This window comes from Geotrypetes seraphini, chromosome 4, assembly GCF_902459505.1.
Source record: "Geotrypetes seraphini chromosome 4, aGeoSer1.1, whole genome shotgun sequence".
In the NCBI taxonomy this organism is placed as follows: Eukaryota; Metazoa; Chordata; class Amphibia; order Gymnophiona; family Dermophiidae; genus Geotrypetes; species Geotrypetes seraphini.
Genome location: NC_047087.1, coordinates 18,903,300 through 18,930,060, shown reverse-complemented (window position 1 = coordinate 18,930,060; position 26,761 = coordinate 18,903,300). Strand labels below are relative to the sequence as shown.

Genomic DNA, 26,761 nt, shown 5'->3' with positions numbered 1-26,761 from the left:
TTAAGTAGTTTCATGTACTTTAGAAAGCGTTTGTGATAACTGAGTTAAAGAGGAGATATTAAATGATCCCGATGTTGCAAAAACCACTTTTCTGTAATGGCGAGTTTAAACACTGAACACTATTACTTGAAATCTTAGGCCCTCTTTTACTAAGGTGCGCTAACCAATTGGCGCTCACTAATGTATGCATATTAATCTATGGACGTGTTGGCTTTTAATACGCGCTAATTCGATTAGCGCGCCTTAGTAAAAGAGGTGGTAAGTTGTTTTCCTAAGATTTCAATCTTAGGGTCGAAATAAGTAGCAAGAGATTGCGCTGAAAGCACAGGAAGTTCTTGAGGCCACTTCTTACGCCGACTTCAAAAAAATCACTGAAGACCCGTCTCTTTAACAAATTCTAATTCCTAATTCTTGCCCAATCCCCCTCAGCCATCCTCATCCCAATCCCCAATTCTCTTGATTTTAGATTAACTCATCCTTCTTCCCGTTTATAAAGGTATTCCACCCAAATTACATTACATTACATTACATTAGGGATTTCTATTCCGCCATTACCTTGCAGTTCAAGGCGGATTACAAAAGGTTAATTTAAATAAAAAACAGAGTTACAATGATTAGCTAGAGAGGTAAGTTGTAGATCTTTTAAACATTTAAACGGGTTGTTGAGGGTGAGGTGGTTTGTAAAAGAATTAATAGGTGGTCATAGTGGAGGTTCTTTTGTTATTATTAGTGCAGTGATGGGTAGATCAGATGTCAGTTTTAGAGTTGTGAAGAGGTCGTGATGTTATTGCTGCTTCAGGAATTTCTTGAAAAGTGTGGTTTTTATTTCTTTTCTGAACGTCCTATAGTCTGGGGTGGTCATCAGAAGGTTGGAGATCTGGTTGTCCAGCCTTGCGGCCTTGAGTGGCTAGGAGGCCGTCGTGTAGTTTTGTCCTTTTTACATCCTTGATTGGGGGTGGTATGAATGGGGAGTGCGTTTTTCTATGTCTGGTAGTGGGTGCTTGGATGACGCGATTGTTCAAGTATGAGGGGCTGTCTCCGTGTAGGGTTTTAAATAATATGCAGTAGAATTTGAATTGGATTCTTTCTTGGATTGGAAGCCAATGTGAGTTGATGAAGGCTTCAGTGATGTGGTCATGTTTTCTCAATGAGTAGATGAGTCTCAAAGCTGTGTTTTGGATTGTTTGGAGTTGTCTAATTGTGGTTGCAGGGCAAGGAAGGAGGAGGATGTTACAGTAGTCCAATATACCTAGTATTAGGGATTGTACTATGAGTTGGAATTGTGTTCTTTCAAAGAATTTTCGGACTTGTCTCAGATTTCTCATGATTGCGAATGATTTCTGAATTGTTTTATTTATTTGCGGTTGCATAGTGCAGCATCTGTCTATGGTCATGCCAAGCAGTTTTATGGTGGTTTGGATGGGATACTTGATTGCGTTTATCTCTAAGTTGGTTGTGGTTTTCCCCTGCACTCCAATCTCTGACTAGATACTTCCTTTTGATTCAAACCATCTTGGTTCTCTTCCATTTGCAATTTGTATCCCAGAAAGTACTTTTTCTGTTCCCCTTACATCTCATACACTCATTGTATGTATCTCGTTGTAAACATCTCTTACTTCTTGTTGTAAACATCTCTTACTCTCATTGTATGTAACTTGTAAATCGCTTTGAACTTATGGTATAGCGGTATATAAGAAATAAAATTATTATTTATGGTCCACGAGTTTGTTTTCCAACCAGGGAAGACAGGATCTTAACTTTGTTCCTTTCTGGATTGTTCAATAATTTTGAAAAGTATTGCCATTTAGTTAAAGTAACTTGAGCCATGTAATATCTAGAAGTTTCACGAAAAAGAACCCGAGATTGAAGAGTACGATGCTTACGCCATTTACGTTCAGCCTTTCGTGTCTGGTGACGCAGAAGGAGAAGACCATATAATGTAGCATCTTTGCAGTATTTTGAATTGAGTCTCTTGGAGATCTGCTGATTTCAGAAAGTCATATAGAATGGTAAAGAGTTCTAGAAATTGATCCTCTGAGATGACTTGGCCTAGCTCCTGCTGCCAGTACCCCCTTTACCTAGCTATAAATGGTATATTAGCTTTCATTTTAAGAAGTCTATACCAATGGGATAAGGTATTTAGGGTGGTCGGCGTTTTGGAGAACATCCAATCTAATTTCCCCCATTCCCAGACATTCTGTTGTCTTCCAGTGGATTCACAATAATGTCTAACTTTAAAGTAGGACAAGTATGTGGGATCTCTTAGAGAAACGAGGAGATAATGGATGCTGTGTAGGGGCAGACTGAATGGTCCATTCGGCCTTTATCTGTCGTCATGTTTCTATGTTTCATCTAGAGCCCAGCTAAAGTGGAAGTACCTCCTTTACCCCCTATGAACAAGAGCAGGCAGTAAATGACTGAGCCAGCGTGCCCTAGTGGCCGCCAAGATTTTTACATCCTGATTCTGGAGGAATATGGGCCTATAAGAGCTAAAATCAAAAGAAACTGTGGAAAAGGTGTTCTTGATGCAGGCTTTTATTCAATTCATTTGGAAAATCCACATATGCATAAAAATGGAATGAGAAGGACCCAACACGTACATGTTTCGACAAACTCGCCTTCCTCAGGGGTCCAAATAATGCAATAGGATCAAAAAACGGCCAATGTGGATGCTGAGAAATTAACATAGAACCAAATCCTTGGACTGTGCTGTGAAACGAATACGCTGTCACCCCAAATACAAGCCCGATGAACTTTTGGCATACCTCTAAGGCAATCTTAAGGGGTCACATAATCACTTATGTAGCCCCCCAAAAGAAAGAGTATGGAAAAGAACTGCTGATGGATACCACACAGCTGTAGTTACTTAGAAAACAACATCTTCACGCTATGGAAGGACGATAAAAACATCAAACGTAAGTTAGATGAGCTCTTAAATAAAAAAGCAAAACAATCCTTATATTACAATTGTTATCGTCTATTTCAGTGCTCTTCAACCGCCAGTGCCGGTCTGCAGAAATTTCCTGCCGGTCCACAAGGCCGGCACATGCATAGGGCCCGAGACAGTGGTTCTTCAGCCGCCAGTTCCGCGGTGCAATCGATGCGGCGTTATCTTCGGGTCGGCTCCTTCTTTCCTTACTGCCGTAGTGTACAAAGCCACGGGCAGCTGCTCCTAGGTGCGTCCTGCGCCTGAACTGGAAGCCTTTGCAACGTCAGAGGGAAGGCTTCTGGAGGAGGCACGGGATGCACGAGGAGCCGCTGCCCGCGGCTTTGTGTGCACTGCAGCACTGAGGAAGAGGGAGCCAGCCCGAAGATAACACCGGGGCAGCATAAAACGGCCAGGTGGGGAGCAGGCAGAAGTTAAGGCACAGCATGGAGGGAGGGAGACAACAAAGGTAGGGGGAATGATTTTATTTTTGATTTAGTGATTGAATTGTGTCAGTTATGAGAATTTACATCTTGCTGTGTCTGTATTTTGCACTGTTCAGGAAGAAATGCATTTGTTTCTATTTCTCTGGGGTTGTACTGCATGCAGAGTCTTGCATCTTAGTTTTTGGTCCCATATTTTTTTGGTCCTGTAGTTCCCATAGTTTTTGGTCCCGTGTTAGACTCTGCATTTTAGTTTTTGGTCCCGTATTTGCATGGGGTTATCTGTTTTCTGGTAGGAATGAATGTTGAGAAGCATACAGTGTGCTTTGTGTAGTTTAATTTTGTGGTTAACCATTATTCTTTAATAAGATTATATTGTGTGTGTGTGTATATATGAAAAAAAGGAATGGAAAAAAATGATGTTACAATTGATACTATTATTGGGCGGGGTCTGGGTGGAGATGGGTGGGGTCTGGCCCACGACTTAGCCCAGTGTTCTTCAATCGCCAGTACTGGTCCATAGGTGTCAAAAGGTTGAAGAACACTGGTCTATTTCGTAGGGGTGGAAAAGCAGGACAGGTCATGGTTAACCTGCTGAGGCCTTCCAAGAAAAACCAAATCGTAATCAAAATAAGGGATGCGAAAGGCGAGCAATTTGATTGGGAAGAACAAATACAAGATCAGTTTGTACATTATTACAAAACGCTATATGCAATAAAGGGATTTGGGGCAGAGGATATCGCCCAGTTTTTTAAATGTCATTCTGGATGCCCGGAATGCCCCTCCCCCCATGGACCTTGCTATTCAGAAACTTTGTCAAGACTAGCTAAAGCCGTGCCTATATATCCCTTATTTCCGCCTGAGACACAGTCTTGTAATTAGTACCTGATCCTGTAATTCTCCTGGAAATGTCCAGCTGACCTCTTTTGTAATCCGCCTAGAAGTGCAAGGTTAAGGCGGAATCAAAGTCACTAATGTAATGTAATGTAATAAATCTCTAATCTTAGCAAAACTCCAGGCCTGGATGGTAATACCCAAACCATTATGTGGAATGTGCAATGCTATGGTGAAAGAGGTGGGCCCACCTCGAGAAAATGTGGTGCCCCTACTGAAACCCTGTATAAACCCAGAGTTGGTTAGCTCTTATATTATTTTATGCAAGCATTCTGCTAAAGGGTTAAGCTGTGGTCCAGATGAAGCTTTAAATATACTAAGGGAAGAGCTATTGGCTGCTTTCACTGAACTATGTATAGTACTCCCTCGATATTCGCAAGGGTTCCGTTCCAGGAACCCCCACGAATCTTGAAAAACCGCGAATACGGTTTTTCGTGGGGGAGACTGAAGAGGACAGCTGGAGAGGCAGGAGAGAGCAGCCGGCGAGTGAAGGAAATCACTCGCTGTATGCTCCGACCGCCTCTTCCTGCACTAAAGTTGGGCCTTACCAATCAGGAGCTGCGTGTCAAAGCAGACTTTAGTACAGGAAGAGACGGTCGGGAGCATACAGCGAGTGATTTCCTTACACTCGCCGGCACTCCGGCTGCTCTCTCCTGCCTCTCCAGCTGTCCTCTCCTGGTTGGCGGTTCGCGGTCGGAAAATACTGCGAATGACCGGGACCGTGAACTGCCAACCGTGAATGACCGGGGGAACACTGTAGTCTGTTGAAGATTGTATTTCTAGTGTTTTTAATGTGATTGTGAGTGTCTTTAGTTATTAGGTGGGTAATAAATATTTCAGATAGATAAATGCATTACTTGAAAAAGTAATATATTATACCCAAGTCTCCTATTATTAGGGTTACCAGATTTCACGAAGTAAAAACCCAGACACGTGACCTTGCCCCCAGCCCCTGCCTCACACAAACCTTCTCTTAAGCTCACGGCTGTGTCTGGGAGGGCCTCACCACATCACATCCGTGCATGCTTGGAGACCCTTCCAGACACAGCCCTGAGCCGAAAACCCGGACAAATTCCTTACAGGTTAGAAAGATGTCCAGACAGTCCTCTAAAAAGAAGCCATGTCCAGGTAAATTCGGATGTTTGGTTATCCTAATGGTTGCCTTCACGGCATCCTCCCTCCCTTTATCCCACTTTCCTGGAACTCCACAAATCTTAATACCACCAGACCCACTCGCAAACTAAAACTATCCTTTCCTTCATTAAAAGGCATTTCCCGTGCAGGAAAACTAGGGACCTCCCTCCCCTTCAGATTCACTGAGCTCTGGAACAACCTTACCTCCCCCCTTCGGATCCCGAGCTCTCTCCAACTCTTCCGTAAACATCTGAAAACCTGGCTGTTTTCAAAAATGTAATACTTACTCCATCTTTGGCATCCTAAGCCTTCCAAATATTCTTCTCACTATATCCTTTAACCTTCATTGGAGTTCCTTTCTCTCCCAACTCTTATAAACCGTGCCGAGCTCTACAATTGTGCAGAGGATGTGGTATACAAACCTAAGGTTTAGTTTAGTTTAGCTTAATCTCATGTCTCTATGCCAGCCTTTCTTTTCTAGTCTGAGTACCAGAAAGGGCTTCTGTGCCTTTCCTGCTTCACTCGGATCAGTCACTAAATTTCATCCAAGGTATCAGCCCCCTGCAGTCATTCTCACCAATTGGACCTACCTTTCCGCAAGTATCAGTGATTTAGAAAAAAAAACCCCTCCAGAAGTACTAAAGGTCAGTGGCGTACCAAGGGGGGGGGGGGGGCGAGAGGGGCAGTCCGCCCCGGGTGCCAGCCCTGAAGGGGTGCTACCCGGCCTTGCCGTTCAGTCCCCCCACACCCCCGAAGGACCGCTCGCCCCACTGACCTTCCTGCACCACCTGTGAAGCAGCAAGCAGCAGGATCGCGAGGTCAGCTATCCCTGAGCTGCTTGGGCGCTGCTTCCTACGCCGCGGTCCCGCCCCTCCTCTGATGTCAGAGGAGGGGCGGGAACGCGGCGCAGAAGCAGCGCCTAAGCAGCGCAGGGATAGCTGACGTCGCGATCCTGCTGCGGCTGCTTCATAGGTGGTGCAGGAAGGTCAGTGGGGCGAGCGGTCCTTCGGGGGTGGTGGGGACTGAACAGCAAGGCCGGGAGCATAGGTAGTGCTACTTCATAGGTGGTGCGGGGAGGCCAGGGGGGCGAGCGGTCCTTCAGGGTGGGGCGGGTGGGCAGGCAGGCAGGCATTCAAGGGGGAGGAGGGTGACAGGCAGGCAGGCCTTCAAAGGGGGGGGGACCAGGCCTTCCGGGGGGGGGTGCAGACCTTCAAGGGGGAGGGACAGGCCTTCAAGGGGGGGGGCAGGCAGGCCTTCAAAGGGGGGACAGGTCTACAAGGGGGGACAGGTCTACAAGGGGGTGGGCAGGCCTACAAGAGGGTGGGACAGGCCTTCAGGGGGGGTGCAGGACTTCAGGGGGGGGTGCAGGCCTTCAAGGGGGGGGACAGGCCTTCAAGGGTGGGACAGGCAGGCAGGCCTTCAAAAGGGGGGGACAGGCCTACAAGGGGGGGGGACAGGCCTACAAGGGGGTGGACAGACCTTCAAGGGGGGGGACAGGCCTTCAGGGGGGTGCAGGCCTTTGGGGGGGGGTGCAGACCTTCAAGGGGGGACAGGCCTTCAAGGGTGGGACAGGCAGGCAGGCCTTCAAGGGGGGGGGAAGGACAGGCCTACAAGGGGGGGGGGACAGGCCTACAAGGGGGTGGGACAAGCCTTCAAGGGGGGGGACAGGCCTTCAGGGGGTGTGCAGGCCTTTGGTGGGGGGGTGCAGACCTTCAAGGGGGGGGACAGGCCTTCAAGGGGGGGGACAGGCAGGCAGGTCTTCAAGGTGGGGGACAGGCCTTCAAGGGGGATGGGACAGGCCTTCAAGGGTGGGGGACAGGCCTACAAGGGGGTGGGACAGGCCCTCAAGGGGGGTGCAGGCCTTCAAGGGGGGACAGGCAGACCTTTAAGGGGGGACAGGCCTTTGGGGGGGACCCTGGTTATAGAAGTACACACGGAGGGAAGGGGTGTTCAAAGAGATGTGGCATATGCCAAACTTTGGGGGGGGGATGAAGAAAATAATGGGTCTGAAAATAGTAGGAGAGGGAGAGAATGATGGACCATGGGATTAGGGAGGGAAGGAAAATGAAAGGGAGAGAAATTGGACACAAGGGATGGTGTGGAGGAGGGATAGAGATACTGGATAGGAGGGAGAGATGCCGGATGAAAGGGAAGTTAAGAAAAGGTGGATCTGTGGAGGGAGATGAAAAAAAAGGAAAGATACCAGACTTCCTGGGAGGGAAGGGAAATGGAAAGGGAGGACAGAGTTGGCAGATGGATGGTTAGCACGAAGAAAAAAGGAGACCCTGGCAAGCAAGTTATCAGAAGAAAACCAGAGCCTAGGACCAACAAGATTTGAAATATAACCAGACAACAAAAGGTAGAAAAATTAATTTTATTTCTGTTTTGTGATTATAATATGTCAGATTTGAAATGTGTATCCTGACAGAGCTGGTGTTGGACTGCAAACGTGAGCTAGGATTTAACAGAGAGAGGAAAAAGTCCTTTTTGTTTCTTTATTTTATTTACACCACAACGCCAGTGTGGTTAGGAGAAGCCAAAGGGGGTGAAAAAAGCTATAAAACCCACCAGGAGTTTTGAAAAAAAATCACCCAACAGGGCAGGAAAATCGAATTGAAAAACCAATTCAATAGGCTGAATCGAATCGAAATTTTTTTCCCTGAATCTGGCAGCATTAGTTTGCGCTACTGTCTTAGACTTTAGGACCTGGGATTGGGGAGAGATGGCATCCTCAGTACTTTATAATGCAAGTGAAACGAGGATTTGGTCAGACTTTTGAAGGTCTGCAGAAAAAAAAATATTGTATAGGCCGGGGACATGAAACAGCAGGAAATGGGAACTTTCTTCCTTCTAATTTTGTGAATGGAAAGGCTGAGGATGTCAGAGAGTTCAGTTAAAATATGTGCTTTATAAGAAAATAATGTGTTTTTATAAAGTTTATAGCATAGCTGGCCTATCCCAGTGAGGTGTTTCTAGTGGTGGTGGTGGCAGCGTGTCAATGTGTTGAGAGGAAGAGGTGGTCTGGGAAATTCTGCTGAGGCAAACTCCGGGCCCATTTCCACCCCCCAGTTAGTCCACTCCACTCAATTGGTTCACACACTGAGTGGGTCTTTGGGTGTTGTGTTGGGATCTCTTCCAGTGGTTTATCAGTATCTCCTTCTGGTCCAAGGAAGGAAACTTTGTTATCCTTAGCATTGACCTACAGAATATGTTTGTAACAGCGCTGCTTGTGTGGCATTAGGCTATGTAGTGATCGAAAGAAAAAAAACAGACCTTTGCACATTTTTGCACTATATGGTGGGTGTATGAGGAGATTCACATTTCCTGCACAGCTAAGTCCATGTGAAGTTACCTTGTGCTGTATTTGACATCTAGCAAGGTCTCTGTTTGAAAGGAAAGATCTAAACTTAAAAATGAAGTGGCCAGAAGTTATGGTAAAAGCAGATAGTGTAGCTGGTTTTAAGAAAGATTTGGACAAATTCCTGGAGGAAAAGTCCATAATCTGTTATTAAGACATGGGAGAAGTGTCTGCTTGCCCTGGATCGGTAGCATGGAATGTTGCTACTCTTTGGGTTTTGACCAGGTATTAGTGTCCTGGATTGGCTACCATGAGAATGGGCTACTGGGCATGATGGACCATTGGTCTGACCCAGTTAGGCTATTCTTATGTTATGTTCTCATCTGTAGGGGCCTTTGTTTTCACTTCTTATTTTAATGTATTTTTTTTTCTGGGAACTTATCAGTGTTTTTTATAATGGGAACAAAAATGGAAGAGAATTAATGTGTGTGGGATGAGGGGGTAACTAATTTCTTCAGCTAAATAATTCAATCCACTTCAAACAGACATAGGAGAACTCACGCACCATTCACACACCCTCCAACCGAAAACGTCAAAAGAAAAAAACTGTTCGACAACCTCCTAGCCATTCGAGCTGCAACACTCGACCCCCAACCCTACAACCAATTGACATTGACCACATACTGCAAAACCTTCAAAAAGAAATAAAAACCCTTCTATTCAAAAAACACATAAAACCGAACTAACACAATCAGAACTGTCCCAAGCATCACCTGCAACTACTCCATATGTACTTCTGATGTCAGACAATTCAGACATAATTTATGTTATGTTATGTTTGGAATATAAGAAAATTTCACTGCCTGTTTCTATTCTGACCATTTATTCCATTTCATGGTCATTACAAAAAATATTTTTTACATGGGGGGGTGTCAAAAAATTGATGGGCCCCGGGTGCCACATACCCTAGGTACGCCACTGCTAAAGGTAATTAAAAGAAGGTTTATTTTTGAACTCGGGTTGTTCTGAAATTTCAGCTTGAGATGTGCAAAAGTCAGACACAGCGTGAGCCAGGCGATTAAGCGATGGCAGATAAAGCCACACATATCAGCGCTTCCATTTACCTGTCATCCTGCAGTTTTAACTACAAAAAGGCAATTCTAAGCAGTGATGTCTTTCCTGGCTGCAGCCCTCCCCCCTCCCCCCTCCCTTTCTGATGCCCTTGAAGTGGCTCTAAAGACACAGCATTCTACCGCTCTGCCAATTCTCTTTGGTCTGAACAATTTGTGAAACTACAGTAACATATGGCGAAAGGCGAAATCACACAGAGTGTCCTGCTTTGATCAGTAGATTACTGTATATTTTGAATTACTGTCATTTAATAGGCCTATTTTCCTGCATAGATGTAGTTGTATGTCTCATCGGACACCAAACTGTCGGTGTCATTAAAGGAGTCGCTTTCTCCGGATTGGTCGGCGCTGCTTATTCTCGCTAGGCGGGTCTGCAACCGCTCTTGCTCCCGTTTCAGCTCGGCGTAACAGCGGGAGAAAGTGTGAAATATCGATGTAGCAGGGAAGGCCATGATGAGAATTCCACTGAGAATACTGCTTAGCGCCACCACCTGGCCTGGAAATACTCCTTGGCACCATGTCGCCATAACCCACAGTAGTCATGGAGATAATAGCCCACCAATAGGAGGCAGGAACGCTGGTGAACTCCTGGCATCGGCCCATCTCATTTTCAGCCAGATGAACCAAGGGTGCAAAAAGAGTAACAGCCACGCACAGGAAGAGCAAGAGCAGGCCAAACTCTCGGGTGCACCGGCGCACGGTGAGACCCAAGGTTTGCAAGCCAAGAGAATGCCGGGCGAGGCGCATGACGTAGAGAATTCGCAAGGCACGCAAAACCCGAAGAACCAAGCCAACTTTCTCCAAATAGGAGCTGCTTCCTGGTTTCTCCATTTCTTTCCCTTCGTCGATCACTATGAGCGAAACGTAATATGGTAGAATGGCCAAGGCATCGATGATGTTCAGGGGACTCTTGAAGAACTGCCATTTGCTCTTGGCCTGCACAAAGCGGAGGCAGAATTCCAGTGAAAACCAGGCTACGCAGACGGTCTCGATCACGAAAAATGTTGTAGCACTTCTGAGAGCATTCACCCTGTGTGTTAAACAGAAAAACAAACAGAAATTGTTACTAAAAGAGATTTTAAACAACTGCAAATCCAACTTTTACTTAGGGACCCTTTTACCAAGCTGCAGTAAGAACCAACGCGTGCTTACTGTAACTTAAAAACGGCTTACTGTAGCGCATTAGCGGTAAGGGATCAAACGCATACAGTGGGACAAACCCAGGACTGGATCAACCTAAATCACAGAGGACTGAGACCCAGATGCACTAAACTCACCGAGCGTCTAACGATCGTCACTAAACCAGTTTGAACTGGTTTAGAGATGATCTAATTTGCCGACCGAATGTACACAATGGCTCACCACGTGCTTTTCTGTGCTTTCGTACATTCCCCGACCCTGCCATGCAAACAACCTCATTAGTATTAAAATGAGGTCATTAATATTAAAATGAGCCATCCGATCGATGCTCTAACATTACTAAGGCATACACTAAATTTAGTGACGGCTGCTAAGAACCCAAAATTACTGACAGGTCTGCCATATTTTTTTCTTTTTTGATGGGTACAGATGTTGTGCATGTGTTACACATGCACAACATCTGCCCCCATCAAAAAAAAGTTGGGCAGGGCCCCCCCGATGATGACCCCGAACAAAAAAGAAAAAGAGAGGAAGGAGGTATGTCCATGCCCTCCTGCCATAGTCACTCAGATCGTTCTCTACTCGATCCCCCCCCCCCCCCCACCAAAAGGATCATGCCAACTGGGCCCCCCCACATTCCCAACCCTCCCCCCTTGAAAATCACAACCATCCAGGCACCCTCTCCCCCCAAAGATTGTGACCCCCTCAGACACTCCTCGGAAGGAGAAATGCCCACTCTCTCCTGCCTCTGCAGTTCAGCTCCCCAAACACACCCCGCCCCTGTATCTTATATGGAAGAAGAGGGCAGGAGGGAGGCCCAGGCCCTCCTACCGGTAGGCCCACCTCTCCAAACTGGCAGGCCTTCCCCTTTCCAGTGCATCCTGGGATGTACCAGGAGGGGCCTAAGGCCCTGATAGGCTCAGGTGCCTAAGGTCCCTTCCACATGGAACCCATTTAAAAAAAAAAAGTCTTCCTGCCCCGAACAGCTGAGTGGTAGGAGGCTGGTTTGGGGCTTCCCTTACTGGCTCTGCACATGTGTCAAAATTGGTTTTCCAACAATTGATGGGGTAGGATTAGGGTAGGCTTCTGTAAAACTAAATTGCTTTGTAAAGTAGTTGGAAAATCGATCGCCATTTTAAAATCGGACCCACTTGGCTTGAGCAACCATTTTTAGTGCATCCAGGCCTGAATCAGTTCTTCATCCTGTATATTTAATAAATATAATATGCAGCACCTGTGTTGAGAACCAGACAACAGCAGGTGTCTGAATCTAATAGAACATTGTGTTTAACTTCTAATAAAAAGATTGGGGGGGGGAAGCAAATGTTAAAAAAAGGACGAAAGCCAGAAGAAAATTACTTTTGGAATTAAATTGTTTCACCATATGGACAGTCATTTTTAAGGCTCATAGCATTATTCATTGCAGAACATTGCTTATTTTACAGATGTGACCAAGCTAATCTGACTAGAGAATGAAACGGGGACAAATCTGTCTCTGTCCCCGCAGGAACTCAATTTCCCCATCCTGTCCCTGTGAGTTTTGTCACTGTCCCTGCCCCATTCCTGTAATCTCTGCCTTAACCACACAAGCCTCAGACACTTATGATTTTAAAGCGTTTGAGGCTTGTGCAGATGAGGACGGAGCTTAGGCATTGGTGGAATGAGTCATTATGACATCATAGTCTGAGCTCTAGAATGTTGCTACTTATGATGTTAAAGTGTTTGAGGCTTGTGCAGATGAGGACGGAGCTTAGGGATTGGTGGAATGAGGCATTATGACATCACAGTCTGAGCTCTAGAATGTTGCTACTTAGGATTTTAAAGGGTTTGAGGCTTGTGCAGATGAGGACGGAGCTTAGGCATTGGTGGAATGAGGCATTATGACATCACAGTCTGAGCTCTAGAATGTTGCTACTTATGATGTTAAAGTGTTTGAGGCTTGTGCAGATGAGGACGGAGCTTAGGCATTGGTGGAATGAGGCATTATGACATCACAGTCTGAGCTCTAGAATGTTGCTACTTATGATGTTAAAGCGTTTGAGGCTTGTGCAGATGAGGACGGAGCTTAGGCATTGGTGGAATGAGTCATTATGACATCATAGTCTGAGCTCTAGAATGTTGCTACTTATGATGTTAAAGTGTTTGAGGCTTGTGCAGATGAGGACGGAGCTTAGGGATTGGTGGAATGAGGCATTATGACATCACAGTCTGAGCTCTAGAATGTTGCTACTTAGGATTTTAAAGGGTTTGAGGCTTGTGCAGATGAGGACGGAGCTTAGGCATTGGTGGAATGAGGCATTATGACATCACAGTCTGAGCTCTAGAATGTTGCTACTTATGATGTTAAAGTGTTTGAGGCTTGTGCAGATGAGGACGGAGCTTAGGCATTGGTGGAATGAGGCATTATGACATCACAGTCTGAGCTCTAGAATGTTGCTACTTATGATGTTAAAGCGTTTGAGGCTTGTGCAGATGAGGACGGAGCTTAGGCATTGGTGGAATGAGTCATTATGACATCATAGTCTGAGCTCTAGAATGTTGCTACTTATGATGTTAAAGTGTTTGAGGCTTGTGCAGATGAGGACGGAGCTTAGGGATTGGTGGAATGAGGCATTATGACATCACAGTCTGAGCTCTAGAATGTTGCTACTTAGGATTTTAAAGGGTTTGAGGCTTGTGCAGATGAGGACGGAGCTTAGGCATTGGTGGAATGAGTCATTATGACATCATAGTCTGAGCTCTAGAATGTTGCTACTTATGATTTTAAAGTATTTGAGGCTTGTGCAGATGAGGATGGAGCTTAGGCATTGGTGGAATGAGGCATTATGACATCACAGTCTGAGCTCTAGAATGTTGCTACTTATGATGTTAAAGTGTTTGAGGCTTGTGCAGATGAGGACGGAGCTTGCAGGAATGGGGCAGGGACAGGAAGAGAACTCGCGGGATGGGACGGGAAAATGAGTTTCTGTGTGGATGGGGAAAAATGTGGCCCGTGTCATTCTCTAAATCTGACCTTGACTCTCAGGGTACCAACATCTCATAATATAACACATGTGCTGAGAGCAGTAGACACAGAATTCCTATTCACTTCCATCCCATTTCTGGATGCTCAATGTTAGCTGGTCACAGACTTGCCAAGATGTTTGCAATCTTTTCTTGACATGGTATTGCAATGGTTTACCATTATCTTCTGTAGCCCAAGGTTTTAAATATATCCACAATGAATATGCATGAGAGAAATTTGCACATAATGGAGGCAGTGTATGCAAATATATTCATGAATATTCATTGTGGATATCCTGAAAACCTGACTGGCCGGGGGGGGGGGGGATCCACCAGGATTGGGGGTCACCAGATTTTGTCTGTAATAAAAGAGGACACATGGCCCCAACATCTAATCTAATCTTTGTGCGTTGTGCATACCTATTTGGGCTCAGGTTCTATCCCAGCCCTGCCCCCATACTAGGGTTGCCGGATTTTCTCTTTGAAAAAAGAGGACGCCTGGTCCTGCCCTGTTCCACCCCCCAGCCCTGTCCTGCTCTGCCTCCAGCTCTGCCCCGTTCCCCCTCCATCACCGCCACCCCCCAGAACCTTCCCGAGCTCAAGGACCACATTTGGAAGCCTTTCCGCATGCGTGAACATTGACGCAATGATGTCACACGTATGTGCGCATGCATATGGCTTCATCACTGTGATGGCACAAAGGCTTCCAGGCGCGGCCTCCAAGCTCAGGATTTCCAAACCCCGGACAAACTGCCGGAATTTGGAAATCCCTCTGAGCACCCGGTCAGTCCTCCAAAAAGAGGACATGTCCGGGTTTTCCCGGACGTAGGGTAACCCCACCCCACACGAACTTCTTATCTTCTTCTCCGAGCTCAGGGCCTACAAAAACCCAGACAAACTGCCGGGTTTTGGAAATCCCTCTGGGCACCTGGACAGTCCTCTATAAAGAGGACATGTCCGGGTTTTCCCGGACGTAGGGTAACCCCACCCCACACGAACTTCTTATCTTCTTCTCCGAGCTCAGGGCCTTCAAAAACCCAGACAAACTGCCGGGTTTTGGAAATCCCTCTGGGCACCTGGACAGTCCTCTATAAAGAGGACATGTCCGGGTTTTCCCGGACGTAGGGTAACCCCACCCCACACGAACTTCTTATCTTCTTCTCCGAGCTCAGGGCCTTCAAAAACCCCCGGACGTAGGGTAACCCCACCCCACACAAACTTCTTATCTTCTTCTCCGAGCTGAGGGCCTTCAAAAACCCAGATAAACAGTCCTCTATAAAGAGGACATGTCCGGGTTTTCCCGGACGTAGGGTAACCCCACCCCACACGAACTTCTTATCTTCTTCTCTGAGCTCAGGGCCTTCAAAAACCCAGACAAACTGCCGGGTTTTGGAAATCCCTCTGGGCACCCGGTCAGTCCTCCAAAAAGAGGACACGTCTGGGTTTTCCCGGACGTAGGGTAACCCCACTCCACACAAACTTCTTATCTTCTTCTCCGAGCTCAGGGCCTTCAAAAACCCAGATAAACAGTCCTCTATAAAGAGGAAATGTCTGGGTTTACCTGGATTTCTGTTAACACTAGCCAGGATATGTTAAGGAACCTCTATTCTAGCCAGACCTGACCCTGCTCTGCTGCTGAGATCTGCAGGGCCAGTGCTGCAACTGCAGGAAGGCTGGGCAAAAATTTAAGCTACGTATCCTTCATCTGCAGACTGGTTTGGGGTATCCCATGGCATAGGAACCCTAACTAAAGTAAACCTTAGGTTTGTATACCGCAGTGGTTCCCAAACCTGTCCTGGGGGACCCCCAGCCAGTCAGGTTTTCAAGATATCCCTAATGAATATGCATGAGAGAGATTTGCATACCTGTCGCTTCCATTATATGCAAATCTCTCTCATGCATATTCATTAGGGATATCTTGAAAACCTGACTGGCTGGGGGTCCCGCAGGACAGGTTTGGGAACCACTGGTATACCGCATCCTCTCCTCAATCGTAGAGCTCTGAGCAGCACATAGAAATCATTTTTAAAAAGGAATAAAAAACTTTTTTAAAAACCCCAATAAATAAGAGATCTAAACAGCACATAGAATTCATTTTTAAAAAAGGAAAAAACTTTTTCCCCCAAAAAACCCCCAATAAGAGATCTAAGCAGCACATAGAAATCATTTTTAAAAAGGAAAAAAACTTTTTCTCCCCAAAAAAAACCCCAATAAGAGATCTAAGCAGCACATAGAAATCATTTTTAAAAAGGAAATTTTTTTTTTAAAAACCCCAATAAGTAAGAGATCTGAGCAGCACATAGAAATCATTTTTAAAAAGAAATAAAAAACTTTTTTTTAAAAACCCCCAATAAGTAAGAGATCTGAGCAGCACATAGAAATCATTTTTAAAAAGGAATAAAAATTTTTTTAAAAAACCCAATAAATAAGAGATCTAAACAGCACATAGAATTCATTTTTAAAAAAGGAAAAAACTTTTTCCCCCCAAAAACCCCCAATAAGAGATCTAAGCAGCACATAGAAATCATTTTTAAAAAGGAAAAAACTTTTTTCCCCCAAAAAACCCCCAATAAGAGATCTAAGAAGCACATAGAAATCATTTTTAAAAAGGAAAAAACTTTTTCCCCATAAAAAACCCCAATAAGAGATCTAAGCAGCACATAGAAATCATTTTTAAAAAGGAAAAAACTTTTTTTAAAAACCCCCAATAAGTAAGAGATCTGAGCAGCACATAGAAATCATTTTTAAAAAGAAATAAAAAACTTTTTTTAAAAACCCCAATAAGTAAGAGATCTAAACAGCACATAGAAATCATTTTAAAAAAGGAATTAAAAACTTTTTTTAAAAAACCCCAATAAGTAAGAGATCTAAACAGCATATAGAATTCATTTTTAAAAAGGAAAAAAAAATTTTCCCCCCAAAACCCCCAATAAGAGATCTAAGCAGCACATAAAAATCATTTTTAAAAAGGAAAAAAACTTTTTTCCCCCAAAAAAACCCCAATAAGCGATATAAGCAGCACATAGAAATCATTTTTAAAAAGGAAAAAAACTTTTTTTAAAAACCCCAATAAGTAAGAGATCTAAACAGCATATAGAATTCATTTTTAAAAAAGGAAAAAAACTTTTTTCCCCCCAAAAACCCCCAGTAAGAGATCTAAGCAGCACATAGAAATCATTTTTAAAAAGGAAAAAAAACCCCCAATAAGAGATCTAAGCAGCACATAGAAATCATTTTAAAAAAGGAATTAAAAACTTTTTTTAAAAACCCCAATAAGTAAGAGATCTAAACAGCATATAGAATTCATTTTTAAAAAAGGAAAAAAACTTTTTTCCCCCCAAAAACCCCCAGTAAGAGATATAAGCAGCACATAGAAATCATTTTTAAAAAGGAAAAAAAAATTTTCCCCCCCAAAACCCCCAATAAGAGATCTAAGCAGCACATAAAAATCATTTTTAAAAAGGAAAAAAACTTTTTTCCCCCAAAAAACCCCAATAAGCGATATAAGCAGCACATAGAAATCATTTTTAAAAAGGAAAAAAACTTTTTTCCCCCAAAAAACCCCCAATAAGAGATCTAAGCAGCACATAGAAATCATTTTTAAAAAGGAAAAAAACCCCAATAAGAGATCTAAGCAGCACATAGAAATCATTTTTAAAAAGGAAAAAAGCATTTCCCCCCCAAAAACCCCCAATAAGAGATCTAAGCAGCACATAAAAATCATTTTTAAAAAGGAAAAAAAAATTTTCCCCCCAAAACCCCCAATAAGAGATCTAAGCAGCACATAAAAATCATTTTTAAAAAGGAAAAAAAAACTTTTTTTAAAACCCCCTATAAGTAAGAGATCTGAGCAGCGCATAGAAATCATTTTTAAAAAGAAATAAAAAAACTTTTTTTAAAAACCCCAATAAGTAAGAGATCTAAACAGCACATAGAAATCATTTTTAAAAAGGAAAAAACTTTTTTTAAAAACCCCCAATAAGTATGAAATCTGAGCAGCGCATAGAAATCATTTTTAAAAAGAAATAAAAAACTTTTTTTAAAAACCCCAATAAGTAAGAGATCTAAACAGCACATAGAATTCATTTTTAAAAAGGAAAAAAAATTTTTCCCCCAAAAAAAACCCCCAATAAGAGATCTAAGCAGCACATAGAAATCATTTTTAAAAAGGAAAAAACTTTTTCCCCCAAAAAAAAACCCCAATAAGAGATCTAAGCAGCACATAGAAATCATTTTTAAAAAGAAATAAAAAACTTTTTTTTAAAAACCCCCAATAAGTAAGAGATCTGAGCAGCACATAGAAATCATTTTTAAAAAGGAATAAAATTTTTTTAAAAAACCCCAATAAATAAGAGATCTAAACAGCACATAGAATTCATTTTTAAAAAAGGAAAAAACTTTTCCCCCAAAAAACCCCCAATAAGAGATCTAAGCAGCACATAGAAATCATTTTTAAAAAGGAAAAAAACTTTTTTCCCAAAAAAAACCCCAATAAGAGATCTAAGCAGCACATAGAAATCATTTTTAAAAAGGAAAAAAACTTTTTTTTAAAAACCCCCAATAAGTAAAAGATCTAAGCAGCACATAGAAATCATTTATAAAAAGGAATAAAAAACTTTTTAAAAAACCCCAATAAGTAAGAGATCTAAACAGCACATAGAATTCATTTTTAAAAAAGGAAAAAAAAATTTTCCCCCCAAAAACCCCAAATAAGAGATCTAAGCAGCACATAGAAATCATTTTTAAAAAGGAAAAAAACTTTTTTCCCCAAAAAAAAACCCAATAAGAGATCTAAGAAGCACATAGAAATCATTTTTAAAAAGGAAAAAAACTTTTTTCCCCCAAAAAAACCCCCAATAAGAGATCTAAGTAGCACATAGAAATCATTTTTAAAAAGGAAAAAACTTTTTCCCCATAAAACCCCCAATAAGAGATCTAAGCAGCACATAGAAATCATTTTTAAAAAGGAAAAAACTTTTTTTAAAAACCCCCAATAAGTAAGAGATCTGAGCAGCACATAGAAATCATTTTTAAAAAGAAATAAAAAACTTTTTTTAAAAACCCCAATAAGTAAGAGATCTAAACAGCACATAGAAATCATTTTAAAAAAGGAATAAAAAACTTTTTTTAAAAACCCCAATAAGTAAGAGATCTAAACAGCATATAGAATTCATTTTTAAAAAAGGAAAAAAAACCCCAATAAGAAATCTAAGCAGCATATAGAAATCATTTTTAAAAAGGAAAAAAAGCATTTTCCCCCCAAAAACCCCCAATAAGAGATCTAAGCAGCACATAGAAATCATTTTTAAAAAGGAAAAAAAAATTTTCCCCCCAAAACCCCCAATAAGAGATCTAAGCAGCACATAAAAATCATTTTTAAAAAGGAAAAAAACTTTTTCCCCCAAAAAACCCCAATAAGCGATATAAGCAGCACATAGAAATCATTTTTAAAAAGGAAAAAAACTTTTTTCCCCCCAAAAAAACCCCCAATAAGAGATCTAAGCAGCACATAGAAATCATTTTTAAAAAGGAAAAAAACCCCAATAAGAGATCTAAGCAGCACATAGAAATCATTTTTAAAAAGGAAAAAAGCATTTCCCCCCCAAAAACCCCCAATAAGAGATCTAAGCAGCACATAGAAATCATTTTTAAAAAGGAAAAAAAAATTTTCCCCCCAAAACCCCCAATAAGAGATCTAAGCAGCACATAAAAATCATTTTTAAAAAGGAAAAAAAACTTTTTTTAAAAACCCCAATAAGTAAGAGATCTAAACAGCACATAGAAATCATTTTTAAAAAGAAATAAAAAACTTTTTTTAAAAACCCCAATAAGTAAGAGATCTAAACAGCACATAGAAATCATTTTTAAAAAGGAAAAAACTTTTTTTTAAAACCCCCAATAAGTAAGAGATCTGAGCAGCGCATAGAAATCATTTTTAAAAAGAAATAAAAAAACTTTTTTTAAAAACCCCAATAAGTAAGAGATCTAAACAGCACATAGAAATCATTTTTAAACAGGAAAAAACTTTTTTTAAAAAACCCCAATAAGTATGAGATCTGAGCAGCGCATAGAAATCATTTTTAAAAAGAAATAAAAAAACTTTTTTTAAAACCCCAATAAGTAAGAGATCTAAACAGCACATAGAATTCATTTTTAAAAAGGAAAAAAAAATTTTCCCCCCAAAAAAACCCCCAATAAGAGATCTAAGCAGCACATAGAAATCATTTTTAAAAGGAAAAAACTTTTTCCTCCAAAAAAAACCCCAATAAGAGATCTAAGCAGCACATAGAAATCATTTTTAAAAAGGAAAATAACTTTTTTAAAAAAAAACCCCAATAAGTAAGAGATCTGAGCAGCACATAGAAATCATTTTTAAAAAAGGAAAAAAACTTTTTTTACACCCCCAATAAGTAAGAGATCTAAGCAGCACATAGAAATCATTTCTAAAAAGGAATAAAAAACTTTTTTTTAAAAACCCCAATAAGTATGAGATCTGAGCAGCGCATAGAAATCATTTTTAAAAAGAAATAAAAAAACTTTTTTTAAAACCCCAATAAGTAAGAGATCTAAACAGCACATAGAATTCATTTTTAAAAAGGAAAAAAAATTTTTTCCCCCAAAAAACCCCCAATAAGAGATCTAAGCAGCACATAGAAATCATTTTTAAAAAGGAAAAAACTTTTTCCTCCAAAAAAAAACCCCAATAAGAGATCTAAGAAGCACATAGAAATCATTTTTAAAAAGGAAAAAAACTTTTTTCCCCCAAAAAACCCCCATAAGAGATCTAAGTAGCACATAGAAATCATTTTTAAAAAGGAAAAAAACTTTTTTCCCCCCAAAAAACCCCCAATAAGAGATCTAAGTAGCACATAGAAATCATTTTTAAAAAGGAAAAAAACTTTTTCCCCATAAAAACCCCCAATAAGAGATCTAAGCAGCACATAGAAATCATTTTTAAAAAGGAAAAAACTTTTTTTAAAAACCCCCAATAAGTAAGAGATCTGAGCAGCACATAGAAATCATTTTTAAAAAGAAATAAAAAACTTTTTTAAAAACCCCAATAAGTAAGAGATCTAAACAGCACATAGAAATCATTTTAAAAAAGGAATAAAAAACTTTTTTTAAAAACCCCAATAAGTAAGAGATCTAAACAGCATATAGAATTCATTTTTAAAAAAGGAAAAAAACCCCAATAAGAGATCTAAGCAGCATATAGAAATCATTTTTAAAAAGGAAAAAAGCATTTCCCCCCCAAAAACCCCCAATAAGAGATCTAAGCAGCACATAGAAATCATTTTAAAAAGGAAAAAAAAATTTTCCCCCCAAAACCCCCAATAAGAGATCTAAGCAGCACATAAAAATCATTTTTAAAAAGGAAAAAAACTTTTTCCCCCAAAAAACCCCAATAAGCGATATAAGCAGCACATAGAAATCATTTTTAAAAAGGAAAAAAACTTTTTTCCCCCAAAAAACCCCCAATAAGAGATCTAAGCAGCACATAGAAATCATTTTTAAAAAGGAAAAAAAAACCCCAATAAGAGATCTAAGCAGCACATAGAAATCATTTTTAAAAAGGAAAAAAGCATTTCCCCCCCAAAAACCCCCAATAAGAGATCTAAGCAGCACATAGAAATCATTTTTAAAAAGGAAAAAAAAATTTCCCCCCCAAAACCCCCAATAAGAGATCTAAGCAGCACATAAAAATCATTTTTAAAAAGGAAAAAAAACTTTTTTTAAAAACCCCAATAAGTAAGAGATCTAAACAGCACATAGAAATCATTTTTTAAAAAGAAATAAAAAACTTTTTTTAAAAACCCCAATAAGTAAGAGATCTAAACAGCACATAGAAATCATTTTTAAAAAGGAAAAAACTTTTTTTTAAAACCCCCAATAAGTAAGAGATCTGAGCAGCGCATAGAAATCATTTTTAAAAAGAAATAAAAAAACTTTTTTTAAAAACCCCAATAAGTAAGAGATCTAAACAGCACATAGAAATCATTTTTAAACAGGAAAAAACTTTTTTTAAAAAACCCCAATAAGTATGAGATCTGAGCAGCGCATAGAAATCATTTTTTAAAAAGAAATAAAAAAACTTTTTTTAAAACCCCAATAAGTAAGAGATCTAAACAGCACATAGAATTCATTTTTAAAAAGGAAAAAAAATTTTTCCCCCAAAAAAACCCCCAATAAGAGATCTAAGCAGCACATAGAAATCATTTTTAAAAAGGAAAAAACTTTTTCCTCCAAAAAAAAACCCCAATAAGAGATCTAAGCAGCACATAGAAATCATTTTTAAAAAGGAAAATAACTTTTTTAAAAAAAAACCCCAATAAGTAAGAGATCTGAGCAGGACATAGAAATCATTTTTAAAAAAGGAAAAAAACTTTTTTTACACCCCCCAATAAGTAAGAGATCTAAGCAGCACATAGAAATCATTTCTAAAAAGGAATAAAAAACTTTTTTAAAGAAACCCCAATAAGAGATCTAAACAGCACATAGAATTCATTTTTAAAAAAGGAAAAAACATTTTTTAAACCCCCCAATAAGTAAGAGATCTAAGCAGCACATAGAAATCATTTCTAAAAAGGAATAAAAAACTTTTTTTAAAAACCCCAATAAGTAAGAGATCTAAACAGCACATAGAATTCATTTTTAAAAAGGAAAAAAACTTTTTTTAAAAAACCCCCAATAAGTAAGAGATCTGAGCAGCACATAGAATTAATTTTTAAAAAAGGAAAAAACCCCCAATAAGAGATCTAAGCAGCACATAGAAATCATTTTTAAAAAGGAAAAAAACCCCAATAAGAGATCTAAGCAGCACATAGAAATCATTTTTAAAAAGGAAATAAACTTTTTCCCCCAAAAAATCCCCAATAAGAGATCTAAGCAGCACATAGAAATCATTTTTAAAAAGGAAAAAACCCCAATAAGAGATTTAAGCAGCACATAGAAATCATTTTTAAAAAGGAAAAAAACTTTTTTCCCCAAAAAAACCCCAATAAGAGATCTAAGCAGCACATAGAAATCATTTTTAAAAAGTTAAAAACTTTTTTTAAAAACCCCCAATAAGTAAGAGATCTGAGCAGCGCATAGAAATCATTTTTTAAAAGAAATAAAAAACTTTTTTTAAAAACCCAAATCAGTAAGAGATCTAAACAGCACATAGAAATCATTTTTAAAAAGGAAAAAAAACTTTTTTAAAAAAAACCCCCAATAAGTAAGAGATCTGAGCAGCGCAAAGAAATCATTTTTAAAAAGAAATAAAAAACTTTTTTTAAAAACCCCAATAAGTAAGAGATCTAAACAGCACATAGAAATCATTTTTAAAAAGGAAAAAAACTTTTTTAAAAAACCCCCAATAAGTAAGAGATCTGAGCAGCGCATAGAAATCATTTATAAAAAGAAATAAATAACTTTTTTTAAAAACCCCAATAAGTAAGAGATCTAAACAGCACATAGAAATCATTTTTAAAAAGGAAAAAAACTTTTTTTAAAAACCCCAATAAGTAAGAGATCTAAACAGCACATAGAATTCATTTTTAAAAAGGAAAAAAACTTTTTTAAAACCCCCCCAATAAGTAAAAGATCTGAGCAGCGCATAGAAATCATTTTTAAAAAGAATTAAAAAACTTTTTTAAAAAACCCCCCATAAGTAAGAGATCTAAGCAGCACATAGAAATCATTTTTAAAAAGGAAAAAAACTTTTTTCCCCCAAAAAACCCAATGAGATCTAAGCAGCACATAGAAATCATTTTTAAAAAGGAAAAAAACTTTTTTCCCCAAAAAAAAACCCAATAAGAGATCTAAGCAGCTCATAGAAATCATTTTTAAAAAGAAAAAAAAACTTTTTTAAAAAAAACCCAATAAGTGAGAGATCTGAGCAGCACATAGAAATCATTTTTAAAAAGGAATAAAAAACTTTTAAAAAGCCCTAATAAGTAAGAGATCTAAGCAGTACATAGAAATCATTTTTAAAAAGGAAAATAACTTTTTAAAAAAAAAAACCCCAATAAGTAAGAGATCTGAGCAGCACATAGAAATCATTTTTAAAAAAGGAAAAAAACTTTTTTTTAAACCCCCCAATAAGTAAGAGATCTAAGCAGCACATAGAAATCATTTCTAAAAAGGAATAAAAAACTTTTTTAAAGAAACCCCAATAAGAGATCTAAACAGCACATAGAATTCATTTTTAAAAAGGAAAAAAACTTTTTTTAAAAAACCCCCAATAAGTAAGAGATCTGAGCAGCACATAGAATTCATTTTTAAAAAAGGAAAGAAACTTTTTTCCCCCCAAAAAACCCCAATAAGAGATCTAAGCAGCACATAGAAATCATTTTTAAAAAGGAAAAAAAAAACCCCAATAAGAGATCTAAGCAGCACATAGAAATCATTTTTAAAAAGGAAAAAACCCCAATAAGAGATCTAAGCAGCACATAGAAATCATTTTTAAAAAGGAAAAAACCCCAATAAGAGATCTAAGCAGCACATAGAAATCATTTTTAAAAAGGAAATAAACTTTTTCCCCCCAAAAATCCCCAATAAGAGATCTAAGCACCACATAGAAATCATTTTTAAAAAGGAAAAAAAAAATTTTCCCCCAAAATACCCCCAATAAGAGATCTAAGTAGCACATAGAAATCATTTTTAAAAAGGAAAAAAACTTTTTTCCCCATAAAAAACCACAATAAGAGATTTAAGCAGCACATAGAAATCATTTTTAAAAAGGAAAAAAACTTTTTTCCCCAAAAAAACCCCAATAAGAGATCTAAGCAGCACATAGAAATCATTTTTAAAATGGAAAAAACTTTTTTAAAAAACCCCCAATAAGTAAGAGATCTGAGCAGCGCAAAGAAATCATTTTTAAAAAGAAATAAAAAACTTTTTTTAAAACCCCAATAAGTAAGAGATCTAAACAGCACATAGAAATCATTTTTAAAAAGGAAAAAAAACTTTTTTAAAAAACCCCCAATAAGTAAGAGATCTGAGCAGCGCATAGAAATCATTTATAAAAAGAAATAAAAATTTTTTTTTAAAAACCCCAATAAGTAAGAAATCTAAACAGCACATAGAAATCATTTTGAAAAAGGAAAAAAACTTTTTTTAAAAACCCCAATAAGTAAGAGATCTAAACAGCACATAGAATTCATTTTTAAAAAGGAAAAAAACTTTTTTAAAAACCCCCCAATAAGTAAGAGATCTGAGCAGCGCATAGAAATCATTTTTAAAAAGAATTAAAAAACTTTTTTAAAAACCCCCCCATAAGTAAGAGATCTAAGCAGCACATAGAAATCATTTTTAAAAAGGAAAAAAAACTTTTTTTCCCCAAAAAATACCCAATAAGAGATCTAAGCAGCACATAGAAATCATTTTTAAAAAGAAAAAAAACTTTTTTTAAAAAAACCCAAAAAGTGAGAGATCTGAGCAGCACATAGAAATCATTTTTAAAAAGGAATAAAAAACTTTTAAAAAGCCCTAATAAGTAAGAGATCTAAGCAGCACATAGAAATCATTTTTAAAAAGGAAAATAACTTTTTTTTTTAAAAAACCCAATAAGTAAGAGATCTGAGCAGCACATAGAAATCATTTTTAAAAAAGGAAAAAAACTTTTTTTTAAACCCCCCAATAAGTAAGAGATCTAAGCAGCACATAGAAATCATTTCTAAAAAGGAATAAAAAACTTTTTTAAAGAAACCCCAATAAGAGATCTAAACAGCACATAGAATTCATTTTTAAAAAGGAAAAAAACTTTTTTTAAAAAAAACCCCAATAAGTAAGAGATTTAAACAGCACATAGAATTCATTTTTAAAAAGGAAAAAAACTTTTTTAAAAAACCCCCCAATAAGTAAGAGATTTAAACAGCACATAGAATTCATTTTTAAAAAAGGAAAAAAACTTTTTTTCCCCCAAAAAACCCCAATAAGAGATATAAGCAGCACATAGAAATCATTTTTAAAAAGGAAAAAACCCCAATAAGAGATCTAAGCAGCACATAGAAATCATTTTTAAAAAGGAAATAAACTTTTTCCCCCCAAAAATCCCCAATAAGAGATCTAAGCAGCACATAGAAATCATTTTTAAAAAGGAAAAAACTTTTTTTAAAAACCCCCAATAAGTATGAGATCTGAGCAGCGCATAGAAATCATTTTTAAAAAGAAATAAAAAAACTTTTTTTAAAACCCCAATAAGTAAGAGATCTAAACAGCACATAGAATTCATTTTTAAAAAGGAAAAAAAATTTTTCCCCAAAAAAACCCCCAATAAGAGATCTAAGCAGCACATAGAAATCATTTTTAAAAAGGAAAAAACTTTTTCCCCCAAAAAAAACCCCAATAAGAGATCTAAGCAGCACATAGAAATCATTTTTAAAAAAGGAAAAAAACTTTTTTTACACCCCCCAATAAGTAAGAGATCTAAGCAGCACATAGAAATCATTTCTAAAAAGGAATAAAAAACTTTTTTAAAGAAACCCCAATAAGAGATCTAAACAGCACATAGAATTCATTTTTAAAAAAGGAAAAAACATTTTTTAAACCCCCCAATAAGTAAGAGATCTAAGCAGCACATAGAAATCATTTCTAAAAAGGAATAAAAAACTTTTTTTAAAAACCCCAATAAGTAAGAGATCTAAACAGCACATAGAATTCATTTTTAAAAAGGAAAAAAACTTTTTTAAAAAAACCCCCAATAAGTAAGAGATCTGAGCAGCACATAGAATTAATTTTTAAAAAAGGAAAAAACCCCCAATAAGAGATCTAAGCAGCACATAGAAATCATTTTTAAAAAGGAAAAAAC

General features: G+C 38.8%; 1 protein-coding gene across 1 annotated transcript in view; it reads right to left on the bottom strand.

Annotated features, from left to right (window-relative positions):
- Nucleotides 1-9,581: 9,581 nt before the first annotated feature.
- The window catches only part of KCNG4 (potassium voltage-gated channel modifier subfamily G member 4), a 52,930-nt gene continuing 35,750 nt past the window's right edge, over nucleotides 9,582-26,761 (bottom strand). The window contains 3 exon segments of the mRNA XM_033943620.1: nucleotides 9,582-10,325; nucleotides 10,327-10,824; nucleotides 10,826-10,855. Of these exon segments, the coding sequence (XP_033799511.1) occupies nucleotides 10,083-10,325; nucleotides 10,327-10,824; nucleotides 10,826-10,855 (771 nt within the window). The 3' untranslated portion in view covers nucleotides 9,582-10,082.